The sequence below is a fragment of the Oncorhynchus keta genome, chromosome 12 (genome assembly GCF_023373465.1).
Source record: "Oncorhynchus keta strain PuntledgeMale-10-30-2019 chromosome 12, Oket_V2, whole genome shotgun sequence".
Taxonomy (NCBI): Eukaryota; Metazoa; Chordata; class Actinopteri; order Salmoniformes; family Salmonidae; genus Oncorhynchus; species Oncorhynchus keta.
The window spans coordinates 46520781-46548005 of record NC_068432.1 but is presented as its reverse complement, the minus strand read 5'-3'; the positions used below and the strand labels follow the sequence as shown (position 1 = coordinate 46548005).

The 27225-nt window shown below is 43.9% G+C and overlaps 1 protein-coding gene and 2 long non-coding RNA genes across 18 annotated transcripts; 2 read left to right on the top strand and 1 right to left on the bottom strand.

Annotated features, from left to right (window-relative positions):
* The first annotated feature begins 4985 nt into the window (after positions 1 to 4985).
* On the top strand, positions 4986 to 6846 carry LOC127906409 (uncharacterized). Its single transcript, XR_008061256.1, has 2 exons — positions 4986 to 6371; positions 6466 to 6846. It is a non-coding gene; the product is annotated as an uncharacterized LOC127906409 (long non-coding RNA).
* Positions 6847 to 8215: 1369 nt separating this feature from the next.
* Positions 8216 to 26685, bottom strand: LOC118373160 (alpha-synuclein-like). Of its 4 annotated transcripts, none has more exons than XM_052458477.1 (7): positions 26451 to 26685; positions 25374 to 25496; positions 25124 to 25153; positions 16538 to 16680; positions 10969 to 11043; positions 8441 to 8508; positions 8216 to 8327 (listed from the first exon to the last, which is right to left on the bottom strand). In XM_052458477.1, the coding sequence occupies exons 2-6, from the start codon at positions 25492 to 25494 to the stop codon at positions 8482 to 8484; spliced, it is 396 nt and encodes a 131-aa protein (XP_052314437.1). In that variant the 5' UTR covers positions 25495 to 25496; positions 26451 to 26685; the 3' UTR covers positions 8216 to 8327; positions 8441 to 8481. The 4 variants fall into 4 exon arrangements, with proteins under 4 accessions (XP_052314437.1, XP_052314435.1, XP_052314438.1 ...); XM_052458475.1 differs by having other exon boundaries at positions 8441 to 8511; positions 26451 to 26684; XM_052458478.1 differs by lacking the exon at positions 8441 to 8508.
* On the top strand, positions 8841 to 10425 carry LOC127906408 (uncharacterized). Of its 13 annotated transcripts, none has more exons than XR_008061249.1 (8): positions 8841 to 8986; positions 9073 to 9244; positions 9288 to 9502; positions 9546 to 9588; positions 9675 to 9760; positions 9847 to 9889; positions 9938 to 10033; positions 10082 to 10136. It is a non-coding gene; the product is annotated as an uncharacterized LOC127906408 (long non-coding RNA). The 13 variants fall into 13 exon arrangements; XR_008061244.1 differs by having other exon boundaries at positions 9546 to 9631; XR_008061251.1 differs by lacking the exon at positions 9546 to 9588 and having other exon boundaries at positions 9116 to 9244.
* Positions 26686 to 27225: the final 540 nt, after the last annotated feature.

Genomic DNA, 27225 nt, shown 5'->3' with positions numbered 1-27225 from the left:
TAGTCTACATTCATGAACTTGACATAACTTCTCCTGACCAAATGAAGTAATACTGTTGTATTACCCCAAACATTAGCTATGTATTACATGGCTATCTCTGTGTGGGTGTGTCTTTGTATCTGTATAATGCATCCAGCCTCAGTCATTCTCCTGCTAGGTCATCAGCACTGAGCAGGTTCAATCTCTAGGGCGCATGTTAATTGGCTTGGGCCTCTGCTGTGACAGGAGTCACGGAGACCAACCCCGCAGGCTCCAAACACACACTAGGTTTCGCTCAAAATGCAGGCCAGGGTCATATTGAGGAAGTAGGTAGGAGGAAAATGTGTTCTGAAATGGAAAACGGACAGAAACAAGCTTTCTTATTGAACAAGATCAAGTAGTACCTCTTCAGCGAGTCATCGCTTACATTTCGTGTCTACTTAATAACGCATTCCAGGTTTACAACTGTCACTTAAGTTTGTGACCGAACCTACCCTGGAGACCGGATAACTGTAACCATGTTTACAGGGACTTTAGAGGACGCTGTTACAAGCATTTCACTACACCTGCAATAACATCAGATAAATATGTGAATGTGACCCAAAAAATGAGATTTGATTTAGAGAGTGTTGTTGAAGTGTACAGTTGGCCTTTTGACTCTCGGGTTGTTTAGTGGCAGAAGGCTGTAGAAAATACACATCTCTATGGCAACAGAACTGACAACAGAATCAAATCAGATACTGGCTAATTCATATATAAACGTTAAAGCTCTGACGAGTGACTAATGCCGGGTAACAATGAGACTACCATTTTAGAGAAGTACTGTACCATAACTTACTAATGATGGTTTTGTATTTCATTTTCAATAAAACTTGGATGATATTTTGATGAATCAAGTGTGTTTCTCTTTGTTTTGTGTGAGAATCACCTTGTTAAAACCACATGAAGAGTATGAAACATCTTATTTACATCATCTTGAGTCTCTGGTGATTAAGATGTGTTTGGCACTGACTACACACACACACACACACACACACACACACACACACACACACACACACACACACACACACACACACACACACACACACACACACACACACGCGCACACACGCACACACACAGACACACACGCACGCACGCACGCACGCACGCACACACACACAAACAACAACTAGTGTCTTTGGGGACTGTCACTGCCTTCTGTCCCATTTCCTTCAGCACCCACCGTGTCTCTGAGCTGATGTAATGAGGATATGTTGCCTTAAGACCATGCTGAGACTGGCGTTGGTGGTGGAAAAGCCTCTATCAAATTCACTCAATTTAAGGGCTTTATTGGTATGGGAAACATATGTTAACATTGCCAAAGAAAGTGAAATAGATAATAAACAATAAAAAATGAACAGTAAACTTTACACTCACAAAAGCTCTAAAAGAATACACTGAGTATATTTTTGAATAATTCTGCATGCAGCTTCAATTTTGTGTTTGCCCCATTTTGTGAAATATTGGTTGGTGAGCGGACCCCAGACCTCACAACCATAAAGGGCAATGGGTTCTATAACTGATTCAAGTATTTTTAGACAGAACCTAATTGGTATGTCAAATTTTATGTTCCTTTTGATGGCATAGAATGCCCTTCTTGCCTTGTCTCTCAGATCGTTCACAGCTTTGTGGAAGTTACCTGTGGCGCTGATGTTTAGGCAGAGGAATGTATTGTTTTTTGTGTGCTCTAGGGCAACGGTGTCTAGATAGAATTTGTATTCGTGGTCCTGGCAACTGGACCTTTTTTGGAACACCATTATTTTTGTCTTACTGAGATTTGGTCAGGTCTGACAGAATCTGTGCAGAAGATCTAGGTGCTGCTGTAGGCCCTCCTTGGTTGCGGACAGAAGAACCAGATCATCAGTAGACATTTGACTTCAGATTCTAGTAGGGTGAGGCCAGGTGCTGCAGACTTTTCTAGTGCCCTCTCTCAAATTCATTGATATATATGTTGAAGAGGGGTGGGGCTTAAGCTGCATCCTTGTCTCACCCCCCGGCCCTGTAGAAAGAAATGCTTTTTGCCTATTTTATCCGTACACTTATTGTTTGTGTACATGGAAACGTTGTTCCCTCTGCTGCTATTGGACCAGGTCTCTCTTGGAAAAGAGATGTTATCTCAATGAGAAAATAAAGGTAAAATAAAAAAAATAAAAACATGGATTTTATAATGTCCTATGTCTTTCCCCCAACGCCACCTCCCATCAATTTGTATAGCATGCGCTCATGCCAAATTGTGTCAAAAGGCTTTTTGTAAATCAACAAAGCATTAGAAGACTTTGCCTTTGTTTTGGTTTGTTTGTTTGTCAGTTAAGGTATGCAGGGTGAATATGTGTTCTGTCGTACGGTCATTTGGTAAAAAGCCAATATGTTTGCTCAGTACATTGTTTTCGCTGAGGAAATGTACAAGTCTGCTGTTAATGATAATGCAGAGGGTTTTTCCAAGGTTGCTGTTGACGCATATCCCACGGTAGTTATTGGGGGTCAAATTGGTCTCCACTTTTGTGGATTGGGGTGATCAGTCCTTGGTTCCAAATATTGGAGAATATGCCAGAGCTGAGAATGATGTTAAAGTATTGTATTAAGTATTGTCAATTGGAATTTGTGGCCTTTTTGGGTTGGAGGGGTTGTATTTAGTCCTGTAGTTCATTCAATTTAATTGGAGAATCTAGTGGGATCTTGTAGTCTTTAATAGCTGATACTAAGATTTGTATTTTATCATGTATATGCTTTTGATGTTTGTTTATATAGCCAAAAAGATTGGATAAGTGTTTATCCATACATCTCCGTTTTGGATAGATAACTCTGTGTTGTTGTTGATTTAGAGTTTTCCAATTTTCCCAGAAGTGGTTAGATTCTATGGATTCTTTAATTACATTGAGCTGATTTCTGACATGCTGTTCCTTCTGTTTCCATAGTGTATTTCTGTATTGTTTTAGTGATTCACCATAGTGAAGGCTCAGGTTATCTGGGTCTCTATGTTTTTGGTTGGATAGGCTTCTCAATTTCTTTCTTAGGTTTTTGCATTCTTAATCAAACCATTTGTTATTGTTGTTAATTTTCTTAGGTTGCCTGCTTTAAATGGTTTGATTTGATAGGGAAGCTGAGAGATCAAATATACTGTTTAGGTTTTCTACTGCTATGTTTACACCTTCACTATTACAGTGAAACATTTTGTCCAGGAAATTGTCTAGAAGGGATTGAATTTGTTGTTGCCTAATAGTTTTTTGCTAGATTTCCACACTTTCCTTCCATCTATAGCATTTCTTAACATTATTCAGTTCCTTTGGCTTGGATTGACCACAGCTCTGTTTAAGTAGAGTGTGATTTTGCTGTGATCTGATAGGGGTGTCAGTGGACTGACTGTGAACACTCTGAGAGACTCTGGGTTGAGGTCAGTGATAAAGTAATCTACAGTACTACTGCCAAGAGATGAGCTATAGGTGTACCTACCATAGGAGTCCCCTCAAAGCCTACCATTGAATATGTACATTCCCAGCGCCTGACAAAGCTGCAGGAGTTGTGACCTATTTTTGTTGGCTATGTTGTCGTAGTTGTGTCTAGGGGGGCATATGGGGGAGGGAATGCTGTCACATCCAGATAGGTGTTTGTCCCCCTGTGTGCTGAGAGTGTCAGGTTCTTGTCCAGTTCTGGCATTTAGGTCACCACAGAATAGTACATGTTCCTGGGCCTGGAAATGGTTGATATCCCCCTCCAGGATGGAGAAGCTGTCATCGTATGGTGCTTCCATTGGAGGGATATAGGTAGCACACATGAGGAAATTTTTCTCTGTTGAGATAATTTCCTTATTAATTTCTAGCCAGATGTAAAATGTTCCTGTTTTGACTCATTTGATAGTGGGTTAGGTCTGTTCTATACCAAATTAGCATACCCCCTGAGTCTCCTCCCTGTTTCACACCTGGTAGTTTGGTGGATGGGACAACCAGCTCTCTGTAACCTAGAGTGCAACTAGTGGGTACCTCTCCTCTATACCATGTTTCTTGTAGGAAGACAATGTCTGTATTTCCAATTTATTTGATGACGTCTGGGCTCCTGCTCTTTAGGCCAAAGGCAGATCACCTCAGATCTTGTATATTCCAGGATGAGATAGTAAAAGCTTTGTGTTCCATAGTGTCTAGTGTTGCTATTTGTGTGGTTTAGGCCTGAACCATCACAGTAGGTGTGAGCAGAGCATGTTGAGCATCTGATATATATCTCGATCACAGGGTGGGGGGCATGGGGTGGGCAGAAGGGGCATATGTGGTGTATAGAATATTCACCCTCCCTCCCTCCCCAGTAATGGGCTGATCTTCCTGTCCCTCCCTCCCTCCCCAGTAATGGGCTGATCTTCCCTCCCTCCCTCCCTCCCTCCCCTCCCTCCCTCCCTCCCTCCCTCCCTCCCTCCCTCCCTCCCCTCCCTCCCTCCCTCCCTCCCTCCCTCCCTCCCTCCCTCCCTCCCTCCCACCCACTCCAGTAATGGGCTGATCTTCCCGTCCCTCCCTCCCTCCCTCCCTCCCTCCCTCCCTCCCTCCCACTCCAGTAATGGGCTGATCTTCCCGTCCCTCCCTCCCTCCCACCCCAGTAATGGGCTGATCTTCCCCTCCCTCTCTCCTGTTCAGAGCTTAACTTCTCCTCTTCCTGACAACAGTATGACAGATAGGATTTATTGTAATGGTATTGGATGATGGTGGTAAGTCTTCTAAACAGGACCTCTTATCGATCGTCTGCTGCTCGTCATCTCTCAGTCGGCTCGCCTGTCACATACTAATCTTGTACTGTGAGAAAGCAGGCTAACCATAGAAATATAATCTCTAGAATGGAAATCCTCTACCAGGTCAGCCATATTGAGTGTACCCTTGAGTTCACCAGTCACAGCCATAGGGAGAGGTTCTATAACCCTTCTATGGCAAACACGCAAACACACAGTGGTTGTGAATAGATGAAATAAGGCAAACTGATAAATACATATTCTTAATTGTTTTATTTATACTTTATTCAACATTTAACAAATGTAACTAAACTCCATGTTACAGTTAGTTGAATTGTTTGGTTCAATGCTTGTGTTTGTTTCAAACTCCATCCAATATTTTATCTTTATCACTGACCTCAACCCAGAGTCTTTTAGAGAGTTCACAGAACATAAAAATACAGTATATGAATCCATAAATACCTCATATAGCACTGTAGTCCACCACAAACAACTGTGACGATTTACACACAAAAACAGAGTATTGTATACTTCATTTCAAATTCATATAGTCGTTATATCATTATATGGATACTTAGGTGCTTTTTGATAAACTGTAATACAGTGTACTTCGCATATAGTGATAATCTGTGCAGGACTGTCAGCGATTGATCACTATACAGTATTCACTATCAGCAGAGTGGTGTATACAGTATTCACTATTAACAGAGTATACTGTATACAGTATTCACTATTAGCAGAGTGGTGTATACAGTATTCACTATTAACAGAGTATACTGTATACAGTATTCACTATTAACAGAGTATACTGTATACAGTATGCACTATTAACAGAGTGGTGTATACAGTATTCACTATTAACAGAATGGTGTATACAGTATTCACCATTAGCAGAGTATACTGTATACAGTATTCACTATTAACAGAGCATACTGTATACAGTATTCACTATTAGCAGAGTGGTGTATACAGTATTCACTATTAACAGAGCATACTGTATACAGTATTCACTATTAGCAGAGTGGTGTATACAGTATTCACTATTAGCAGAGTATACTGTATACAGTATTCACTATTAGCAGAGTGTACTCTATACAGTATTCACTATTAACAGAGTGGTGTATACAGTATTCACTATTAGCGGAGTGGTGTATACATTATTCACTATTAACAGAGTGGTTTATACAATATTCACTATTAACAGAGTGGTGTATACAGTATTCACTATTAGCAGAGTGTACTGTATACAGTATTCACTTTTAGCAGAGTATACTGTATACAGTATTCACTATTAGCAGAGTGTACTCTATACAGTATTCACTATTAGCAGAGTGTACTCTATACAGTATTCACTATTAACAGAGTGGTGTATACAGTATTCACTATTAGCAGAGTGTACTCTATACAGTATTCACTATTAACAGAGTGGTGTATACAGTATTCACTATTAGCAGAGTGGTGTATACAGTATTCACTATTAGCAGAGTGGTGTATACATTATTCACTATTAACAGAGTGGTTTATACAGTATACATTATTAGCAGAGTATACTGTATACAGTATTCACTATTAGCAGAGTATACTGTATACAATATTCACTATTAGCAGAGTGGTGTATACAGTATTCACTATTAACAGAGTGGTGTACACAGTATTCACTATTAACAGAGTATACTGTATACAGTATTCACTATTAACAGAGTATACTGTATACAGTATTCACTATTAACAGAGAGGTGTATACAGTATTCACTATTAGTAGAGTATACTGTATACAGTATGCACTATTAACAGAGTGGTGTATACAGTATTCACTATTAACAGAATGGTGTATACAGTAGTCACCATTAGCAGAGTATACTGTATACAGTATTCACTATTAACAGAGCATACTGTATACAGTATTCACTATTAACAGAGTGGTGTATACAGTATTCACTATTAGCAGAGTGTACTGTATACAGTATACACTATTAGCAGAGTATACTGTATACAGTATGCACTATTAACAGAGTGGTGTATACAGTATTCACTATTAGCAGAGTATACTCTATACAGTATTCACTATTAACAGAGTGGTGTATACAGTATTCACTATTAGCAGAGTGTACTGTATACAGTATTCACTATTAGTAGAGTATACTGTATACAATATTCACTATTCGCAGAGTGTACTGTATACAGTATTCACTATTAGCAGAGTGGTGTATAGAGTATTCACTATTAGCAGAGTATACTGTATACAGCATTCACAATTAGCAGAGTATACTGTATACAGTATTCACTATTAGCAGAGTGTACTGTATACCGTATTCACTATTAGCAGAGTGGTGTATACAGTATTCACTATTCGCAGAGTGTACTGTATACAGTATTCACTATTAGCAGAGTATACTGTATACAGTATTCACTATTAGCAGAGTATACTGTATACAGTATTCACTATTAGCAGAGTGGTGTATAGAGTATTCACTATTAGCAGAGTATACTGTATACAGTATTCACTATTAGCAGAGTATACTGTATACAGTATTCACTATTAGAAGAGTGTACTGTATACCGTATTCACTATTAGCAGAGTGGTGTATACAGTATTCACTATTCGCAGAGTGTACTGTATACAGTATTCACTATTAGCAGAGTATACTGTATACAGTATTCACTATTAGCAGAGTATACTGTATACAGTATTCACTATTAGCAGAGTGGTGTATACAGTATTCACTATTAGCAGAGTGGTGTATACCGTATTCACTATTAGCAGAGTATACTGTATACAGTATTCACTATTAGCAGAGTGGTGTATACAGTATTCACTATTAGCAGAGTGGTGTATACAGTATTCACTATTCGCAGAGTGTATTGTATACAGTATTCACTATTAGCAGAGTATACTGTATACAGTATTCACTATTAACAGAGTGGTGTATACAGTATTCACTATTAGCAGAGTGGTGTATACAGTATTCACTATTCGCAGAGTGTATTGTATACAGTATTCACTATTAGCAGAGTATACTGTATATAGTATTCACTATTAGCAGAGTGGTGTATACCGTATTCACTATTAACAGAGTGGTGTATACAGTATTCACTATTAGCAGAGTATACTGTATACAGTATTCACTAACAGCTTTTCACTGAAGGTGACAGCTGGACCAGAAGGGCATATAGACCGCCCTCAGGACTGACTGACGAAGACACCAGAACACACACACACTGAAGTACACACACACACACTGAAGTACAGAAACAAACATACACACTCTCACACACACTGACATAGGCTATACATATTACACATATCGTACACACACACACACACACACACACTATTACACACACACACACAGTATTCACACACACACACACAGTACACTACACACACACATACACACAGTATTCACTATTACACACACACACACACACACACACACACACACAGCACAGATTCACTATTGAGACCACAACGAGGCACGACGGGACTTGGCAGTGCGACATGGAATGTTTTAATCATTGATTCTGGATGGTTACAGTAGTTCTGGATAATGCTTGTTGTGAGATAATGCAGTGTACTCTAATAGCCATCAGAATCCTCCTGCAAGGACAGAGAGGGAAAAGTTATTTCAGGAATTATTAGTATTACGTTATTATGTTCCTATTTGTGTAATAACTGATAACAAATGATCACAAAGTGAATCACAAACATACCATAGACGGAGGGTGATGATGGTGGATGAAACCCAAAAACATTACTGTGAAGTCACGGGAACCTCGCCCTTCTGAACGGAAATCCACAACAAAAGAAACAATTAAACACAAACTATGTAAAACAATCTGATGAATGAAACATGGAGGATGATGACTCAATAAAAACGGGAGGATGATGAGGAGTTAACCATTAATCACTGATTCAATGACGTTGATCCTCTGTAATCTCAGAAATCAGGGCTCTCCAACCCTGTTCCTGGAGAGTTACTGTACCATCCTGTAGGTTCTCTCTCCAACCCTGTTCCTGGAGAGCTACTGTACCATCCTGTAGGTTCTCTCTCCAACCCTGTTCCTGGAGAGTTACCCTCCTGTAGGTTCTCTCTCCAACCCTGTTCCTGGAGAGCTACCCTCCTGTAGGTTCTCTCTCCAACCCTGTTCCTGGAGAGCTACCCTCCTGTAGGTTCTCTCTCCAACCCTGTTCCTGGAGAGCTACCCTCCTGTAGGTTCTCTCTCCAACCCTGTTCCTGGAGAGCTACCCTCCTGTAGGTTCTCCCTCCAACCCTGTTCCTGGAGAGCTACCCTCCTGTAGGTTCTCTCTCCAACCCTGTTCCTGGAGAACTACCCTCCTGTAGGTTCTCTCTCCAACCCTGTTCCTGGAGAGCTACCCTCCTGTAGGTTCTCTCTCCAACCCTGTTCCTGGAGAGCTACCCTCCTGTAGGTTCTCTCTCCAACCCTGTTCCTGGAGAGCTACCCTCCTGTAGGTTCTCTCTCCAACCCTGTTCCTGGAGAGCTACCCTCCTGTAGGTTCTCTCTCCAACCCTGTTCCTGGAGAACTACCCTCCTGTAGGTTCTCTCTCCAACCCTGTTCCTGGAGAGCTACCCTCCTGTAGGTTCTCTCTCCAACCCTGTTCCTGGAGAGCTACCCTCCTGTAGGTTCTCTCTCCAACCCTGTTCCTGGAGAGCTACCCTCCTGTAGGTTCTCTCTCCAACCCTGTTCCTGGAGAGCTACCCTCCTGTAGGTTCTCTCTCCAACCCTGTTCCTGGAGAGCTACCCTCCTGTAGGTTCTCTCTACAACCCTGTCCCTGGAGAGTTACCCTCCTGTAGGTTCTCTCTCCAACCCTGTTCCTGGAGAGTTACCCTCCTGTAGGTTCTCTCTCCAAACCTGTTCCTGGAGAGTTACCCTCCTGTAGGTTCTCTCTCCAACCCTGTCCCTGGAGAGCTACCCTCCTGTAGGTTCTCTCTCCAACCCTGTTCCTGGAGAGCTACCCTCCTGTAGGTTCTCTCTCCAACCCTGTTCCTGGAGAGTTACCCTCCTGTAGGTTCTCTCTCCAAACCTGTTCCTGGAGAGTTACCCTCCTGTAGGTTCTCTCTCCAACCCTGTCCCTGGAGAGCTACCCTCCTGTAGGTTCTCTCTCCAACCCTGTTCCTGGAGAGCTACCCTCCTGTAGGTTCTCTCTCCAACCCTGTCCCTGGAGGGTTACCGTACAGTCCTGTAGGTTCTCTCTCCAACCCTGTTCCTGGAGAGTTACCGTACAGTCCTGTAGGTTCTCTCTCCAACCCTGTTCCTGGAGAGTTACCGTACAGTCCTGTAGGTTCTCTCTCCAATCCTGTTCCTGGAGAGTTACTGTACTATCCTGTAGGTTCTCTCTCCAACCCTGTTCCTGGAGAGTTACCGTACAGTCCTGTAGGTTCTCTCTCCAATCCTGTTTCTGGAGAGTTACTGTACTATCCTGTAGGTTCTCTCTCCAACCCTGTTCCTGGAGAGTTACTGTACCGTCCTGTAGGTTCTCTCTCCAACCCTGTTCCAGGAACAGGGTTACAGTACCATCCTACAGGATGGTTCTCTCTCCAGGAACCCTGTTCCTGGAGAGTTACTCTCCAGGAACAGGGTTCTCTCTCCAACCCTGTTCCTGGAGAGTTACTGTAACCTCCTGTAGGTTCTCTCTCCAACCCTGTTCCTGGAGAGTTACTGTACCATCCTGTAGGTTCTTGGGTTGAAGAGAGAACCTACAGGATGGTACAGTAACTCTCCAGGAACAGGGTTGGAGAGAGAACCTACAGGACGGTACAGTAACTCTCCAGGAACAGGGTTGGAGAGAGAACCTACAGGATGGTACTGTAACTCTCCAGGAACAGGGTTGGAGAGAGAACCTACAGGATGGTACTGTAACTCTCCAGGAACAGGGTTGGAGAGAGAACCTACAGGATGGTACTGTAACTCTCCAGGAACAGGGTTGGAGAGAGAACCAACAGGATGGTACAGTAACTCTCCAGGAACAGGGTTGGAGAGAGAACCTACAGGATGGTACAGTAACTCTCCAGGAACAGGGTTGGAGAGAGAACCTACAGGACGGTACAGTAACTCTCCAGGAACAGGGTTGGAGAGAGAACCTACAGGATGGTACTGTAACTCTCCAGGAACAGGGTTGAAGAGCCTTGGTCTACAGCCTCGGACCCCGAGGTTCCATCTACAGAAAGCCTGTTGAAATAGTGATCTAGAAGATAAGCGTGACGGTAAATGTCCCACCTCTGCAGCATCATCGCCCTCTGGGTCCACTGGAGACTCGTTGATGGCCAAGTCTTTAGACAAAGCATCTTCATCCTGCAATAATAACACATTCACTGACCAGGTCAACAATGGACAAGTGTCCCAAATAACCCTGTTAGACTATTACCTTGTGTTAGTTGGTTGCTGCTGCAGTATTTTCCTCTTGTTGGTAATGACAACCATACTAACACAACACACATATACACACACACGAGCTTGATTGGTGCTTGGCATTGGTATGACCTTCTCTAATAAGATACACAGGTGATACACACAAATCCACTCCCAGGCTACCAGCTGACACAACCTGAGAGTTACAGGGTAGTGCAGACCCAGGTTTTCTCTCTCTCTCTCTCTCTCTCTCTCTCTCTCTCTCTCTCTCTCTCTCTCTCTCTCTCTCTCTCTCTCTCTCTCTCTCTCTCTCTCTCTCTCTCTCTCTCTCTCTCTCTCTCTCTCTCTCTCTCTCTCTCTCTCTCTCCTCTCTCTCTCTCTCTCTCCTCTCTCTCTCTCCAAATCTCTCCCCATCCCCTCCCTCCCCATCCCCTCCCTCCCCATTGCCCTCCCCATTGCTCTCCCGCTCTCTCTCTCTCTCCTCCTGCCATTCCATTTAACACCGCCCACCGTGTCTCCATCTGTTCACACAGCAGAGCCAGACACACACACACACACACACACACACACACACACACCACACGTCATCTCCCAACACTCACCATGGCAAATAAATACTGTTTCTACTGTTCTTCTTTCTATTCTGCTAGTCAACTCAAGAAACCAAAAGACATGAAAAGTATGTGGACACTTCAAATTTGTGGATTTGGCTGTTTCAGCCACACTCGTTGCTGACAAGTGTATAAAATAGAGCACATAGCCATGCAATCTCCATAGACAAACAGTGGCAGTAGAATGGACCATATTGAAGAGCTCAGTGACTTATACAGTTAGTTGTGTACATGATAATACTTATCCTATAAAGATAATATCTTCTCCAGCTAAGTATTAACTTGTAACTAAGTAATACGTTCATTCTTCACAATTTCTTGAGCCTTTCATTTCCCATATGAAACATTGACGAGATATTGATTGGGTTCCTCTTGTCTCGTGGCTCATCAACAGGACATACACAGAACAGCATCTGTGACTTGAGTCAGTGAGTCAGTCTATGGGAGCTGATGAGGTGTGTTCTCTGCTCTATCTTACCAGCACAAATCCATTTACCAGCCTGAGCCGTCTCCTTCTCACAGACAATAACCAGCAGGCCTCTGTGTGTGTCTGTCTGTCTGTCTGTCTGTCTGTCTGTCTGTCTGTCTGTCTGTCTGTCTGTCTGTCTGTCTGTCTGTCTGTGTGTGTGTGTGTGTGTGTGTGTGTCAGGGTTTCCGTTAGGAAAATGTAGAGTAGGACATTTGACAGCCAACATTTTGAACTAAATAGCCTATTTCAAACACAATATGGATATAGAATATGAATATGGATCCCTAATTCATAGAACCAGTTGGCCTAAGCTACATAAACATTTTAAATAAACATTAAAAAACAATGAGTCTGATGCAGCAGATCAGAACGTTGATCTTAAAATGTTGATCAACTACTATTTCTTCACATTATGAGTGCAGCAATGCCCATAAGGCAATAGGCAACCTGGCGCCCCACAAGGCAATAGGCTACCTGGCGCCACACAAGGCAATAGGCTACCTGGCGCCCCACAAGGCAATAGGCTACCTGGCGCCCCACAAGGCAATAGGCTACCTGGCGCCCCACAAGGCAATAGGCTACCTGGCGCCCCACAAGGCAATAGGCAACCTGGCGCCCCACAAGGCAATAGGCTACCTGGCGCCCCACAAGGCAGTAATCTACCTGTCGCCCCACAAGGCAGTAATCTACCTGTCGCCCCACAAGGCGGTAATCTACCTGTCGCCCCACAAGGCAGTAATCTACCTGTCGCCCCACAAGGCAGTAATCTACCTGTCGCCCCACAAGGCAGTAATCTACCTGTCGCCCCACAAGGCAGTAATCTACCTGTCGCCCCACAAGGCAGTAATCTACCTGTCGCCCCACAAGGCAGTAATCTACCTGTCGCCCCACAAGGCAGTAATCTACCTGTCGCCCCACAAGGCAGTAGACTAGACGTGAATGTTCATGCATAATGCAATTAGCGAGTAAACACTGTTGTCAAACGGGCACTGCACATGCATACCGCCTCCAGCTCATTGCAAGTGGTGTTTGACGCTCTGATGAAGCCTGCCTTCAGTTGCCGTTTGATGCTGCTTTCAAAACAACTGGGAACTCGGAAATCTCTGAGTTTCAACTTCAGTGGGTTCAAGATTCCTGGGAAAATACGAGCTCCGACTAGGAAAAATAGTTTTTAACAGTCATCAAACTCGGAATTCCAACTCGGGAACACAGGCCTCTTTCTAGAGCTCCGACTTTCTGACCTGAAGTTCACTGACCTCATGATTTGACCTCGTATTTTTCAGAGTTCCCAGTTGTCTTGAAAGCACCACAAGATGCTGCAGTAGCAGCTCTGGCACTTTCAGACAGATTTCCACTCATAGGCTCTTTATCTGCATGCTGTACGCATGTGATAAATAAGATACATAACCAATATAAACATAACAAAGATACATAAAGAATATACAAATATAAATTATTCATATTAACCTATATTTATAAGCATGACCGGTAAAATGTATTTCCATCAATGAAGAGGCTAAAAAGCGTTACTTCACAATGGTGTTTTTTCTTCTCTTCCCGGACAATTTTATTTATCAGCTTTTCTATTTTTTAATCGGACAAAAGCCGGCTATTACCGGCTAATGGAAACCCCGGTGTGTGTGTGTTCTATCCAGCACACAAACAAACAAGTAACATCCTCACTCTTCCTCCTTCGTCGTCAGACAGCCCATCTCTCACACTGTCTAATTGATGGCTGGTGGCTGGCTGCTGTGGACAACCACATGAAAGTGGATCACTCAGCTCCCTCGCCTGCTGTTCCCTTGCTTGCTTTAGGAAGGAGGGATGAGAGAGACAGATAGATAGAGGGATAAATAACGGTAACGAGAGATGGAGCCTGGGTCGGAGACCCCTAGGCAGAGAAGCCCCTTTGATGGGCTCTAACATGGGGTCGGTCGGTCGATTGGACCTTTTTAATTTGATCGATAGCAATGGCACTGTAATGACTGGCGCTCAGAACACAAGCAGGGAACAGACAGGCACTAAGGCTACCTCCAAATGAGATAAATCCAATTCTGTGCACAGTCTCTGGCTTTGCCCCAAATGGCACTCTATTCCCTACATAGTGCACTACTTTTGACCAGGGCCCATAAGTGCACTACTTTTGACCAGGGCCCATAGTGCACTACTTTTGACCAGGGCCCATAGTGCACTACTTTTGACCAGGGCCCATAATTGCACTATTTTTGACCAGAGCCTATGTAGAGAATTAGGGAAGCAGTCTCTGTGTTTTCACTCTGACACCCGGAGGACACAATTAGGCGTTACACGGAGGACATGATAAAGCGTTACACAGGGTTTGGAGATAAAGAGCTAGGTGGCCAATCAATGGCCACAGGAAATACCACAATCAAACCTCTTTCAAAACAAAGAAAATGGACGTAACAAAATGTGGGGTCAGAATACTTTCCGAACGCACTGTATAATGCTGAGGACATTATTCAACTGCTGATGACCAGAGTGGTTACAAGGAGTTGTTTACTGTCCACACCCAAATAGTTATTTATTTACATTTCACTACTTTATGTTATTCATCAGTGGCATGTGTGTGTGTGTGTGTGTGTGTGTGTGTGTGTGTGTGTGTGTGTGTGTGTGTGTGTGTGTGTGTGTGTGTGTGTGTGTGTGTGTGTGTGTGTGTGTGTGTGTGTGTGTGTGTGTGTGTGTGTGTGTGTGTGTGTGTGTGTGTGTGTGTGTGTGTCGGTAATTATCGTTATGAAGTCCTTGATTTTCAGGCCCAGATTTTGTTTATCATTTCCTCTCAGTAGCATTAATCACAGGATAATTGTGTAATCCTCTAGAATGATGTCCCACTAAACACTAAATTAATCTGTGAGTGTCTGTGTCATGTAACCCCTCTAGTCATAAACAAAGGAGGATGGGGGCTAAACGTTTTATTTCCTTCTAATTAGTGAGGTTTTCTCTCTGATTGATGTTGTTGATTTGTTTTTACGATAAGGCCACTGTACAGGAAATGTGTGTGTGTGTGTGTGTGTGTGTGTGTGTGTGTGTGTGTGTGTGTGTGTGTGTGTGTGTGTGTGTGTGTGTGTGTGTGTGTGTGTGTGTGTGTGTGTGTGTGTGTGTGTGTGTGTGTGTGTGTGTGTGTGTGTCTATGCGAATAAGGGCAATTTACAGATAATGAATGCAGTGATTGTTGAGTACCAGAGACATCAGCTGTATGCTTTGGGTGGCTAATTCACCTGGCAGATTAACACGGTTAAAGCCACAATCTGTCATTTGTTTTTGTTGTTTACAATTGACAGCCCCTCCACCTGTTTTGCTATAAAGCTGAGGGATGGGTCTGGAGTATGTAACCATTCTCAAATGCATAGATGGAGTTGACCTGTACTAAGCTCATTAGGCAAGTTATATCCCTTCAATAACCAATGGGTGTTTGTTATTCATTGAATTGACCGTTGAACAGCAGTAAATATTGCACATTGTCCCTTTAACTGAGAGAACATGTAAGAGCAGCCTGAAGAAAACCTGTTGCTCTGCTGTTGGTTTGAAGATGAATCATCACTACGACCACAAGGCTTTCCTTTTATCTATCCGAGACTATGTTGGGTTTTGTTTTGAAAGAGAGACAATCATTTTTCATCTTCAGAGACCGTCAGGGCTGCAAATTGTCTCAGTCTTTCAGGATATTGGACCTCACCTCTCGCTCTCTCTCTGTCTCTCTCTCTCTCTCTCTCTCTCTCTGTCTTCCTTTATCAAAACAGACTTTCAAACAGACGATGGAGAATCCATCCTGTTTTTTAATGACTGAGAACTAAGAATGTCAGAGACTATAAGAGGAGAAGAAGAAGCTGGCTGTAGAGGACTGAAGGTCAGGGTCCATTTTGACACAGACAGGAGCAGCCAGTGAATAGCTGTCATATAAAATGGATCGAAAATGTTTCATTGAAAATGGAGGACAGCATTGAAACGCAACAGGTCCGTTCTGATGAAGTTTCAAAAAACGAATAGCAATGGTCGCCTCTGTTTTCTCTCCTAGCATGTGATGTTAAAGTTTATTCCCTGACAAACATGTATTCAGTCAGACAACCATCAATTACACAACAATACTTTCTCCTTATGAGAAAGTTTAGCTACAGAGAACCACAACCAATTCACTGCTAATGTGATGGTGAGACAGAGACCGTAGCTGAGATAGAAAAGAAGTTCCCCCTGAAAACACATTTGTGCTGAAGAAGAAAAAGTAAGCCACCTGTTTTGTCATTCATCTCAATTGAATAGGTTGTTGTGAAGGACGAGAGAGAGAGGTGGAAAGTGTGTGCCTGAGGGAAAGAAAGGCAACGCTCTCAGGTATCATTCTCACCTGTTTGGCTGGGTCTTTCTTGACCAATCCGGTCGCAGCAGCGATATTCCCCGCCCCCTCCACAGTCTTGTTGCACACTGCTGTGACACCTGTCACCATGGCACCGCCCACCTGGGACACCCCAGACACCGTTTTACCTGCAACTGTGGAGAGAGTGAGAGAGAGGAGGAGGAGAGGGAATAGGGAGAGAGAGAGGAGGGAGAGAGAGAGAGGAGGAAGAGAGAGAGAGGAGGAGGAGGGGGAATAGGGAGAGAGAGAGGAGGAAGAGAGAGAGAGAGAGAGGAGGAAGAGAGAGAGAGAGAGAGAGAGAGAGGGAGAGAGAGAGAGAGAGAGAGAGGGAGAGAGAGAGAGAGAGAGAGAGAGAGAGAGAGAGAGAGAGAGAGAGAGAGAGAGAGAGAGAGAGAGAGAGAGAGAGAGAGAGAGAGAGAGGGGGGGGGGTATGAAGAGGTTAACATCCAGAGGTACATGGTTAGAGAAGATACTGTTGTGGTATGGGGGACAGTTAGTGTTAGGACACAGGCAAACACACTACCAGGATACACTTCCACATGCCACCCCCAGGTGGCAGCACCAACCGGGTCTAGCTGCTGAACTAAGACTTGATAAGCACATAAGGATGCCATTTAAGGTGATGGTCAGTCAGTGTCCCAGCTGGCAGAGCCGTGAGGCCGCTGGGTTTCTAGCTACAGTTTCAGATATTATACATTTCTAATTTTGTCAGAAAGTTGTTTTCATTGCAAGTTAAAGTGTACGGTTAGCAAGCTGACATTAGATGGCTGGCTCACTAGCTAACAGTATGTGTATGATCTGTGGAGTAATATATCAGAAAGCCATTTGCATTGCTAGTTATAGCCTAATGTTAGCTAGCAAACTAGATAACATTAAACCTATTTGGTTAACTTAAGCTAGCTATGACAATCACTTTGTATTGCTAGTACTCTGTGAATTGGGATTATGGTTCATTGTTTAGCTAGTGGCTAGCTTACATGTCTAAACAAAAGACTCCACTTCGCCAGATGATTACATGACCCATCAAGTTAGCCAGGCGTGTTTGACGGTGATTATGGCTATCTATTATAATAATGCAAGAATATTTGTTTCTGGAATTTGTCTTTCAGCATCAGTAGAACACGCCTGACTCTCCTCCACCAGACATCCAAGGAGAATGGTCTAATGTGTCCCCATCAAAAAGAGAGCTGGCCAAAGCAAGCACTTGTTCAGAGTGAGCGGTCTGTGTACCAGAAGATGGTTGCTGACTGCAAGACTTCCTGTCAAGACCTGTAGTTGTCTCTGGGGGCCCCTACTGAACCAGCAAGCAAAGACATCAGGATACATTACAGCTTTGATTTTGCTCACCAAGTAAGGAACATTTCCTCCTTTATACTGATTAAGGACATATAGTCAGATACACACACACACACACAACAAGATATATAATATATATATGGTAACCAGTCAAATACGTTTCACTGAGTTGTGTAAAGACAGATTGACAGGGGTGAGACAATTCTGTCACGTTCTGACCATCGTTCGTATGTGTTTTCCTTGTTTTAGTGTTGGTCAGGACGTGAGCTGGGTGGGCATTCTATGTTGTGTGTCTGGTTTGTCTATTTCTATGTTTGGCCTGATATGGTTCTCAATCAGAGGCAGGTGTTAGTCATTGTCTCTGATTGGGAATCATATTTAGGTAGCCTGTTTTGTGTTGGGATTTGTGGGTGGTTGTTCCTGTCTTTGTGTTTGTGGCACCAGATAGGACTGTTTTGGTTTTTTCACGTTTCTTGTTTTGTAGATTGTTGTACTTTCATCTTTATTAAAGATGCACAAAACTAACCACGCTGCATTTTGGTCCGCCTCTCTTTCCCTAGAAGAAAACCATTACAAATTCATTTTAATTTATTTTATTTAATGTTCTTTTGTTGTTTGCAGGTGCACTATCCTTCTGACCCTTTGCAGCCAGGTCCCATCTACTATCCTTCTGACCCTATGTAGCCAGGTCCCATCTACTATCCTCCTGACCCTATGTAGCCAGGTCCCATCTACTATCCTTCTGACCCTATGTAGCCAGGTCCCATCTACTATCCTTCTGACCCTATGTAGCCAGGTCCCATCTACTATCCTCCTGACCCTATGTAGCCAGGTCCCATCTACTATCCTCCTGACCCTATGTAGCCAGGTCCCATCTACTATCCTTCTGACCCTATGTAGCCAGGTCCCATCTACTATCCTTCTGACCCTATGTAGCCAGGTCCCATCTACTATCCTTCTGACCCTATGTAGCCAGGTCCCATCTACTATCCTTCTGACCCTATGTAGCCAGGTCCCATCTACTATCCTCCTGACCCTATGTAGCCAGGTCCCATCTACTATCCTCCTGACCCTATGTAGCCAGGTCCCATCTACTATCCTTCTGACCCTATGTAGCCAGGTCCCATCTACTATCCTTCTGACCCTATGTAGCCAGGTCCCATCTACTATCCTTCTGACCCTTTGCAGCCAGGTCCCATCTACTATCCTCCTGACCCTATGTAGCCAGGTCCCATCTACTATCCTTCTGACCCTATGTAGCCAGGTCCCATCTACTATCCTTCTGACCCTATGTAGCCAGGTCCCATCTACTATCCTTCTGACCCTATGTAGCCAGGTCCCATCTACTATCCTTCTGACCCTTTGCAGCCAGGTCCCATCTACTATCCTCCTGACCCTATGTAGCCAGGTCCCATCTACTATCCTTCTGACCCTATGTAGCCAGGTCCCATCTACTATCCTCCTGACCCTATGTAGCCAGGTCCCATCTACTATCCTTCTGACCCTATGTAGCCAGGTCCCATCTACTATCCTTCTGACCCTATGTAGCCAGGTCCCATCTACTATCCTCCTGACCCTATGTAGCCAGGTCCCATCTACTATCCTCCTGACCCTATGTAGCCAGGTCCCATCTACTATCCTTCTGACCCTATGTAGCCAGGTCCCATCTACTATCCTTCTGACCCTATGTAGCCAGGTCCCATCTACTATCCTCCTGACCCTATGTAGCCAGGTCCCATCTACTATCCTCCTGACCCTATGTAGCCAGGTCCCATCTACTATCCTTCTGACCCTATGTAGCCAGGTCCCATCTACTATCCTTCTGACCCTATGTAGCCAGGTCCCATCTACTATCCTCCTGACCCTATGTAGCCAGGTCCCATCTACTATCCTTCTGACCCTATGTAGCCAGGTCCCATCTACTATCCTTCTGACCCTATGTAGCCATGTCCCATCTACTATCCTCCTGACCCTATGTAGCCAGGTCCCATCTACTATCCTCCTGACCCTATGTAGCCAGGTCCCATCTACTATCCTTCTGACCCTATGTAGCCAGGTCCCATCTACTATCCTCCTGACCCTATGTAGCCAGGTCCCATCTACTATCCTTCTGACCCTATGTAGCCAGGTCCCATCTACTATCCTTCTGACCCTATGTAGCCAGGTCCCATCTACTATCCTCCTGACCCTATGTAGCCAGGTCCCATCTACTATCCTCCTGACCCTATGTAGCCAGGTCCCATCTACTATCCTCCTGACCCTATGTAGCCAGGTCCCATCTACTATCCTCCTGACCCTATGTAGCCAGGTCCCATCTACTATCCTCCTGACCCTATGTAGCCAGGTCCCATCTACTATCCTTCTGACCCTATGTAGCCAGGTCCCATCTACTATCCTCCTGACCCTATGTAGCCAGGTCCCATCTACTATCCTCCTGACCCTATGTAGCCAGGTCCCATCTACTATCCTCCTGACCCTATGTAGCCAGGTCCCATCTACTATCCTCCTGACCCTATGTAGCCAGGTCCCATCTACTATCCTCCTGACCCTATGTAGCCAGGTCCCATCTACTATCCTCCTGACCCTATGTAGCCAGGTCCCATCTACTATCCTCCTGACCCTATGTAGCCAGGTCCCATCTACTATCCTCCTGACCCTATGTAGCCAGGTCCCATCTACTATCCTTCTGACCCTATGTAGCCAGGTCCCATCTACTATCCTCCTGACCCTATGTAGCCAGGTCCCATCTACTATCCTTCTGACCCTATGTAGCCAGGTCTCATCTACTATCCTTCTGACCCTATGTAGCCAGGTCCCATCTACTATCCTTCTGACCCTATGTAGCCAGGTCCCATCTACTATCCTTCTGACCCTATGTAGCCAGGTCCCATCTACTATCCTTCTGACCCTATGTAGCCAGGTCCCATCTACTATCCTTCTGACCCTATGTAGCCAGGTCCCATCTACTATCCTTCTGACCCTATGTAGCCAGGTCCCATCTACTATCCTTCTGACCCTATGTAGCCAGGTCCCATCTACTATCCTTCTGACCCTATGTAGCCAGGTCCCATCTACTATCCTTCTGACCCTATGTAGCCAGGTCCCATCTACTATCCTTCTGACCCTATGTAGCCAGGTCCCATCTACTATCCTTCTGACCCTATGTAGCCAGGTCCCATCTACTATCCTTCTGACCCTATGTAGCCAGGTCCCATCTACTATCCTCCTGACCCTATGTAGCCAGGTCCCATCTACTATCCTTCTGACCCTATGTAGCCAGGTCCCATCTACTATCCCTCTGACCCTATGTAGCCAGGTCCCATCTACTATCCTTCTGACCCTATGTAGCCAGGTCCCATCTACTATCCTTCTGACCCTATGTAGCCAGGTCCCATCTACTATCCTTCTGACACTATGTAGCCAGGTCCCATCTGCTATCCTTCTGACCCTATGCAGCCAGGTCCCATCTACTATCCTTCTGACCCTATGTAGCCAGGTCCCATCTACTATCCTTCTGACCCTATGCAGCCAGGTCCCATCTACTATCCCTCTGACCCTATGTAGCCAGGTCCCATCTACTATCCCTCTGACCCTATGTAGCCAGGTCCCATCTACTTTTTAACTCCTCGCAAGTGTGTCTTGTTTGGTGTCTGCTGTGAAGGAATACCACAACAAGTCAACTACTTGGTTGATGAAGGCGTCATCCAGCAGCGCAGTCAACAACTAGGGAGTTGGGGAAACACGTGTGGACCTGAATTGTGATAATTGCAGTGGCCAAAACAATAACCCGTTTGTGCTCTGGTATTGTGCCTGGCGGACCATGCACAAACTCCACCAGTCTGGACCTTCACTTCCTGATCCTGGCGGACCATGCACAAGCTCCACCAGTCTGGACCTTCACTTCCTGATCCTGGCGGACCATGCACAAGCTCCACCAGTCTGGACCTTCACTTCCTGATCCTTGCGGACCATGCACAAGCTCCACCAGTCTGGACCTTCACTTCCTGATCCTGGCGGACCATGCACAAGCTCCACCAGTCTGGACCTTCACTTCCTGATCCTGGCGGACCATGCACAAGCTCCACCAGTCTGGACCTTCACTTCCTGATCCTGGCGGACCATGCACAAGCTCCACCAGTCTGGACCTTCACTTCCTGATCCTGGCGGACCATGCACAAGCTCCACCAGTCTGGACCTTCACTTCCTGATCCTGGCGGACCATGCACAAGCTCCACCAGTCTGGACCTTCACTTCCTGATCCTGGCGGACCATGCACAAGCTCCACCAGTCTGGACTTTCACTTCCTGATCCTGGCGGACCATGCACAAGCTCCACCAGTCTGGACCTTCACTTCCTGATCACAGGCCACACCACGAGCTTCGGCCTCATCAAGCAGCGCTTCAGAAAGACCAGAGTGAACACTGTCTGAGATTGCTGGTGTTGTGAAGGACAACACTGTGACAGGGGTCAACATCCCACAGCTGGTTGGACTGGAGGATGGTACGGTGCTGGTGGAAAGATATGGCTGACAACAACAGCTGACTTTGTACTTCAGGCCGCTGCCACAGATCAAGCAGTACCAGCACTTCAGGTGAACATCATTTTCATTGCATTGTATGAGGTTATTCTTCTTATCTAAACTTGGGAGGTGAATTGATATTGTGGAAGGTTGTTATGTCTTCTCAATTTTTGTTAGTTATTTCCTGTTTTACAGCTTTGATACTCTGGAGCCTGGTGTCGTTGTCTCCAAGTAGCGTTCAGACTCAGTCGGGACCAGGTTTCAGCTGCTGCGCAATGCTAACATCCTTTGCCCCATCGATGGTCTGCCTGTACAAGCATCACCTGGATACAGCTAGACAAACACATATTTTTGAGAAGATCAGGGAATTTTGCGACGAAGAGCCTATGGACATCACATGTCCTGCACAAAAGTCAAGGGCAGGACAGAAACAGGTTCCCCGAACATAGATTCCCTTGTTCATATGTGTTTCGGACGGACCAGTTCATCGCTGGGGTGAGTTCCCAGTCATCAGCACTATCTGCAGTGCCGCTAGTCACATGACTCTCTCCAACACACACACTATACAGTACCTGTCAGAGAGAGAATTCCAAGAGTGTGGAAAGCTGTCATCAAGGCAAGGTGGCTACTTTGAAGAATCTTAAAAAATATATATATTTTAATTTGTTTAACACATTTTTTTGGTTACTACATGATTCCATATGTGTTATTTCCATAGTTTTGATGTCTTCACTATTATTCTACAGTGTAGAAAATAGTAAAAATAAAGAAAGACCCTTGAGTAGGTGTGTCCAAACTTTTGACTGGAATTGTACATTGCTGCTACTATTATTTTTTTTATCCTGCTGCTCAGCCACTTTACCCCTGATCGTATGCATATAACTACCTCATCTATCACTAATATGGTTAGTGATATTGATCTTATACATACTATATATTATTTTGTTCTTTCTCTACTGGCATTGACACTTGTTAATTTTTCCTTTATATTGACACTATTTCTGATATTGCTACAATGCAAGTAACCATTTCGCTGTACCGTTTACACCTTCTGTAGAGACCCATACACTTATAGCATTTATTTCACATGACCCAATCATTTAGACAAGTGTGTGATCTAATATTTATAAAATCTTTTTTATCTGGACACTTTCTGTTTACCTGTATTTTTTTCCTTATTGTAGGCTACTACTTTTACCACGTAGTCTTAATCTTTACTACAGTTCTCACTGTTTAGCACATGACCTCACATGTTAATCCTTAAAGAGATGGGTGGGGCTTGCTTAAGAGCGTGTGAACAATGCTGATTGGGTGTAGACAAAGAAGAGCTCTCCAGTAGGTGTACCAAAATCATTTAAAGGCCATTTTCTCAAAAGTGGAGTTACAAGTTTATCAACTTTCAAAGCAGGATTACTTTCCCATTGTTCCTACAAATGCTGTGCTTGATATACCATTTTATAGCTCCGTGTCTCTGCTTTTATCCAATGAAAAAAAAACATAATTTCATATTTTGCTACATAAGATAGAATCAAGGCGGTCGTTCACATATTTATGTTTTGTCAGTATTTGAATACATAATAATGTACCTGGTCTGGAGAGAGCTGGCCTTGGATCAAGGTTGCTGACTCCCTTGTCACATGTACATTCAACACCTAGAGGCATTTCTCATTTCTCACATAGATTCATATCAAATTGGATTTGTCACAGGTGTAGACATTAAAGAGAAATGCGTACTTAAAAGACCTTAACTGACAATAAAGTTATAAGAAAATAACAACAACAAAAAAGTAAGAGATAAGAATAACAAAACGCACATCGTAAAAATCAGGTTACAGACCAGGTAGCTAGGTCTAAGACCCCTAGACATACAGTAGTCTAGCTATTGGTTACCCAATAGCCTGGTCTCAGATCTGTTTGATAAAGCCAAATCCTATGGTCTGGATTGTTTACCATACAGCACAAACATATCTGGGACCAGGATAGATGGGTATTCCCCTATAGATAATGGATTCCCATTCTCATATTAAGGTATAGGAACTAAATTCTCTCTGTATATATTAACCATAGTTACCTCTACTCTGCTCTGCTCTAGGCTAGGCATGGATGGCTTACGCAAGGCTATAACCACAAAACCTGATTAATCCAGTGAGTGGTGGCCATGACAGCAACAAGACATGACTCAAAGGAGGACGCAGCCAGGCACACACACACACACACACACACACACACACACACACACACACACACACACACACACACACACACACACACACACACACACACACACACACACACACACACACACACACACACACACACACACACACACACACACACACACACACACACACACCATTCACTCCAATCATAAGACAATTCAGGTACTGAGGACATTCAACATGCAGCCTATCTTTCAATTCAAAGGCAAATGTGAACAGCTGAACAGTGACTCCAAGACAGAGTATACGCTGTCTCTTTCAATTCAATGGAACATAATGAATTCTGTGAGCAGTGACTCTAAGATGGAGTGTATAGGCTGTTAAGGTGAGTTGTATGATATCACTGGTATTATTACTCTGCTGGCATTGGTGTCACAAACCATATCCTTGATTTTCATGACAATATGATCTCTGCTGGCTTTCTGTTAGTTGTTTAGTGTGTGTGTGTGTGTGTTGTAAAAATCAGGCATTAAACTAAGTGTGTACAGTAGATTATATTCTATAAAATAGCTTAAATGTTGGTAATGGTGACATCCAACCTACCTGTTGTGACTCCATCTTTTGTTTTGTTGCCTATGAAAAGAACAAACACAGGTGAAAGACAGGTGACAAATAATTAACATCCCATTTATTGACCTTACAAAGCACCGTCATTCAATACAAGTATCACTTTATGTTCGCTGATCAAAACCATTGTCATACAGAATTTCTAACATTCAATGTTGCAGCAATGATTCAACAGGAAGTAGTAACAGAAAACAACAGCATGTAAGCTACTATTGTCCACACCTACCGACAAAGATAACACCACCTTTTGTCATCTCTGCCGCCCCAGTCACGCCCTGCTTGGTCTTCTCTGCCGCTGCCGCGACCCCATCCTTGGCTTTTGAGAACCCCTTCATTAGCGCGTCCATGACTGTCCAAATGAAACAGAAACAGGTGTGGAGATGTCAAAACGTGCATTCAGTGCTGTGAAGAACTTCTCCGTAACAAGTGGTGTAATGGTGTGGGAGGGAGGGAGGAGCTTAGGGTCTAGTCACCACCCACCTTTGTCTTTCTTCTGACAGCCAGGTCTGGCTTAAAGACCAAATGCAGTCATTTTTATATCAATATCAAATAATTGCTGGGTAACATTTAAGTACCTTGGGGGGGGTTGGAACTTTCTTTGAATCTTTGAATTTACTGCATGGTGATGTCACCATGGAAAGCCGAAACTCCTGCCTATGAAACCATGCTATGAAACCATGCTATGAAACCATGCTATGAAACCATGCTATGAAACCATGCTATGAAACCATGCTATGAAACCATGTTGATGTTAAGGTCTTGTGGAAATTATATTTTCAACCAGCAACTATCTGGAAATAACACTGATCAAATGTTTTCTCACTTTTATAGTGTTAGTTTGATCAGATGTTGTACAATATGATACAGAACATAGAAAAAAATGAATTTTGACTGCACTGGGCCTTTAACATTTATTAAAATTCGCTTACATATGCATGCCTATGGACAGACGTTATAGAGAAACAAAAGGCAGGTAGCCTAATTCCCGTTTGAAGCCTTGATGATGCCGACTAGACTAGACTAGCCAGTCTAACCTAGAACACCTGTTGGCAGCACACATCACATCTGTTCTCCAGACACGTTGCCTCTCCATTTGAAGAATTGTATTATAGTTACATTATGTCACCACAACTCAGCCTATTTTTGTGATGAACAATTTTCGATACCCGGTCTTACATTTTTAAATAGAGAAAGGAAATCATATTACCATTTTTTAAAAATGGAAATAATGAATTAGAAAACAAAATATATCGAGATATTCTCGACTGGTGTTGAAAAAAATGGCATTCGATTTTCTACAAACCTGTGGATTGTTCTCACACCAGTAATTGCCTTCCAACTTCCCTTTCGACGCTGAATTTGAAAGACAATTCAGCCCTTATGTCCTAGAGTTCGAGAAAAACCTGTTGCCTTGTGTTGTAGAACGGATCGATTTCGCCTTGCAGGTTTGACACCGACACTCTTCTCCGCTTTGGAACCAGAGGGCGCATGTAACCGTGTGGTGCTGATGCTGGGAGAGCTCGAGACAGAATGGTTGCTTTACCGTCTGCATCCCACAACCTCGTGCCCCCCCCCCCACACACACAAAAAAACAAACACACGCGCTCCCCAATCCCCCTCTCATAGGAGCGTTGATTACGTGGCAGTCCAAACTGACCACCACTATTCTCCTGTGCGTGGAAGGTTAACCTTGCGTTGTCCATCCACGCTAGTTAGTCATCAATCATTTGAAGGAAAGTCTATGATACATAACCGAAACCGATTATACATGCGTGGTTGAACATCCATCCACCATATCATGAACATTTTACATCGTCAGACAATGAGATAATAAATCACAATCGATTTGACTACGTGATGGCTTGATCATCTGTGGTCTGATATTCAAAGTATAGGCTTAACATACAGCAAAACATCTAGCCTAGAACATGATTCTGCTTTACACTAAAGTCCCCCTCCTATAGCATGTAGAGCCTATCATTGTGGGCTCCCAAAGGAAAAAAGTTCATCTTATATGCTCAAGAAAAATGAATAGCATTTGATTAGGCCTGTACAGCTTGTTTGGAATGGAGTTTAAA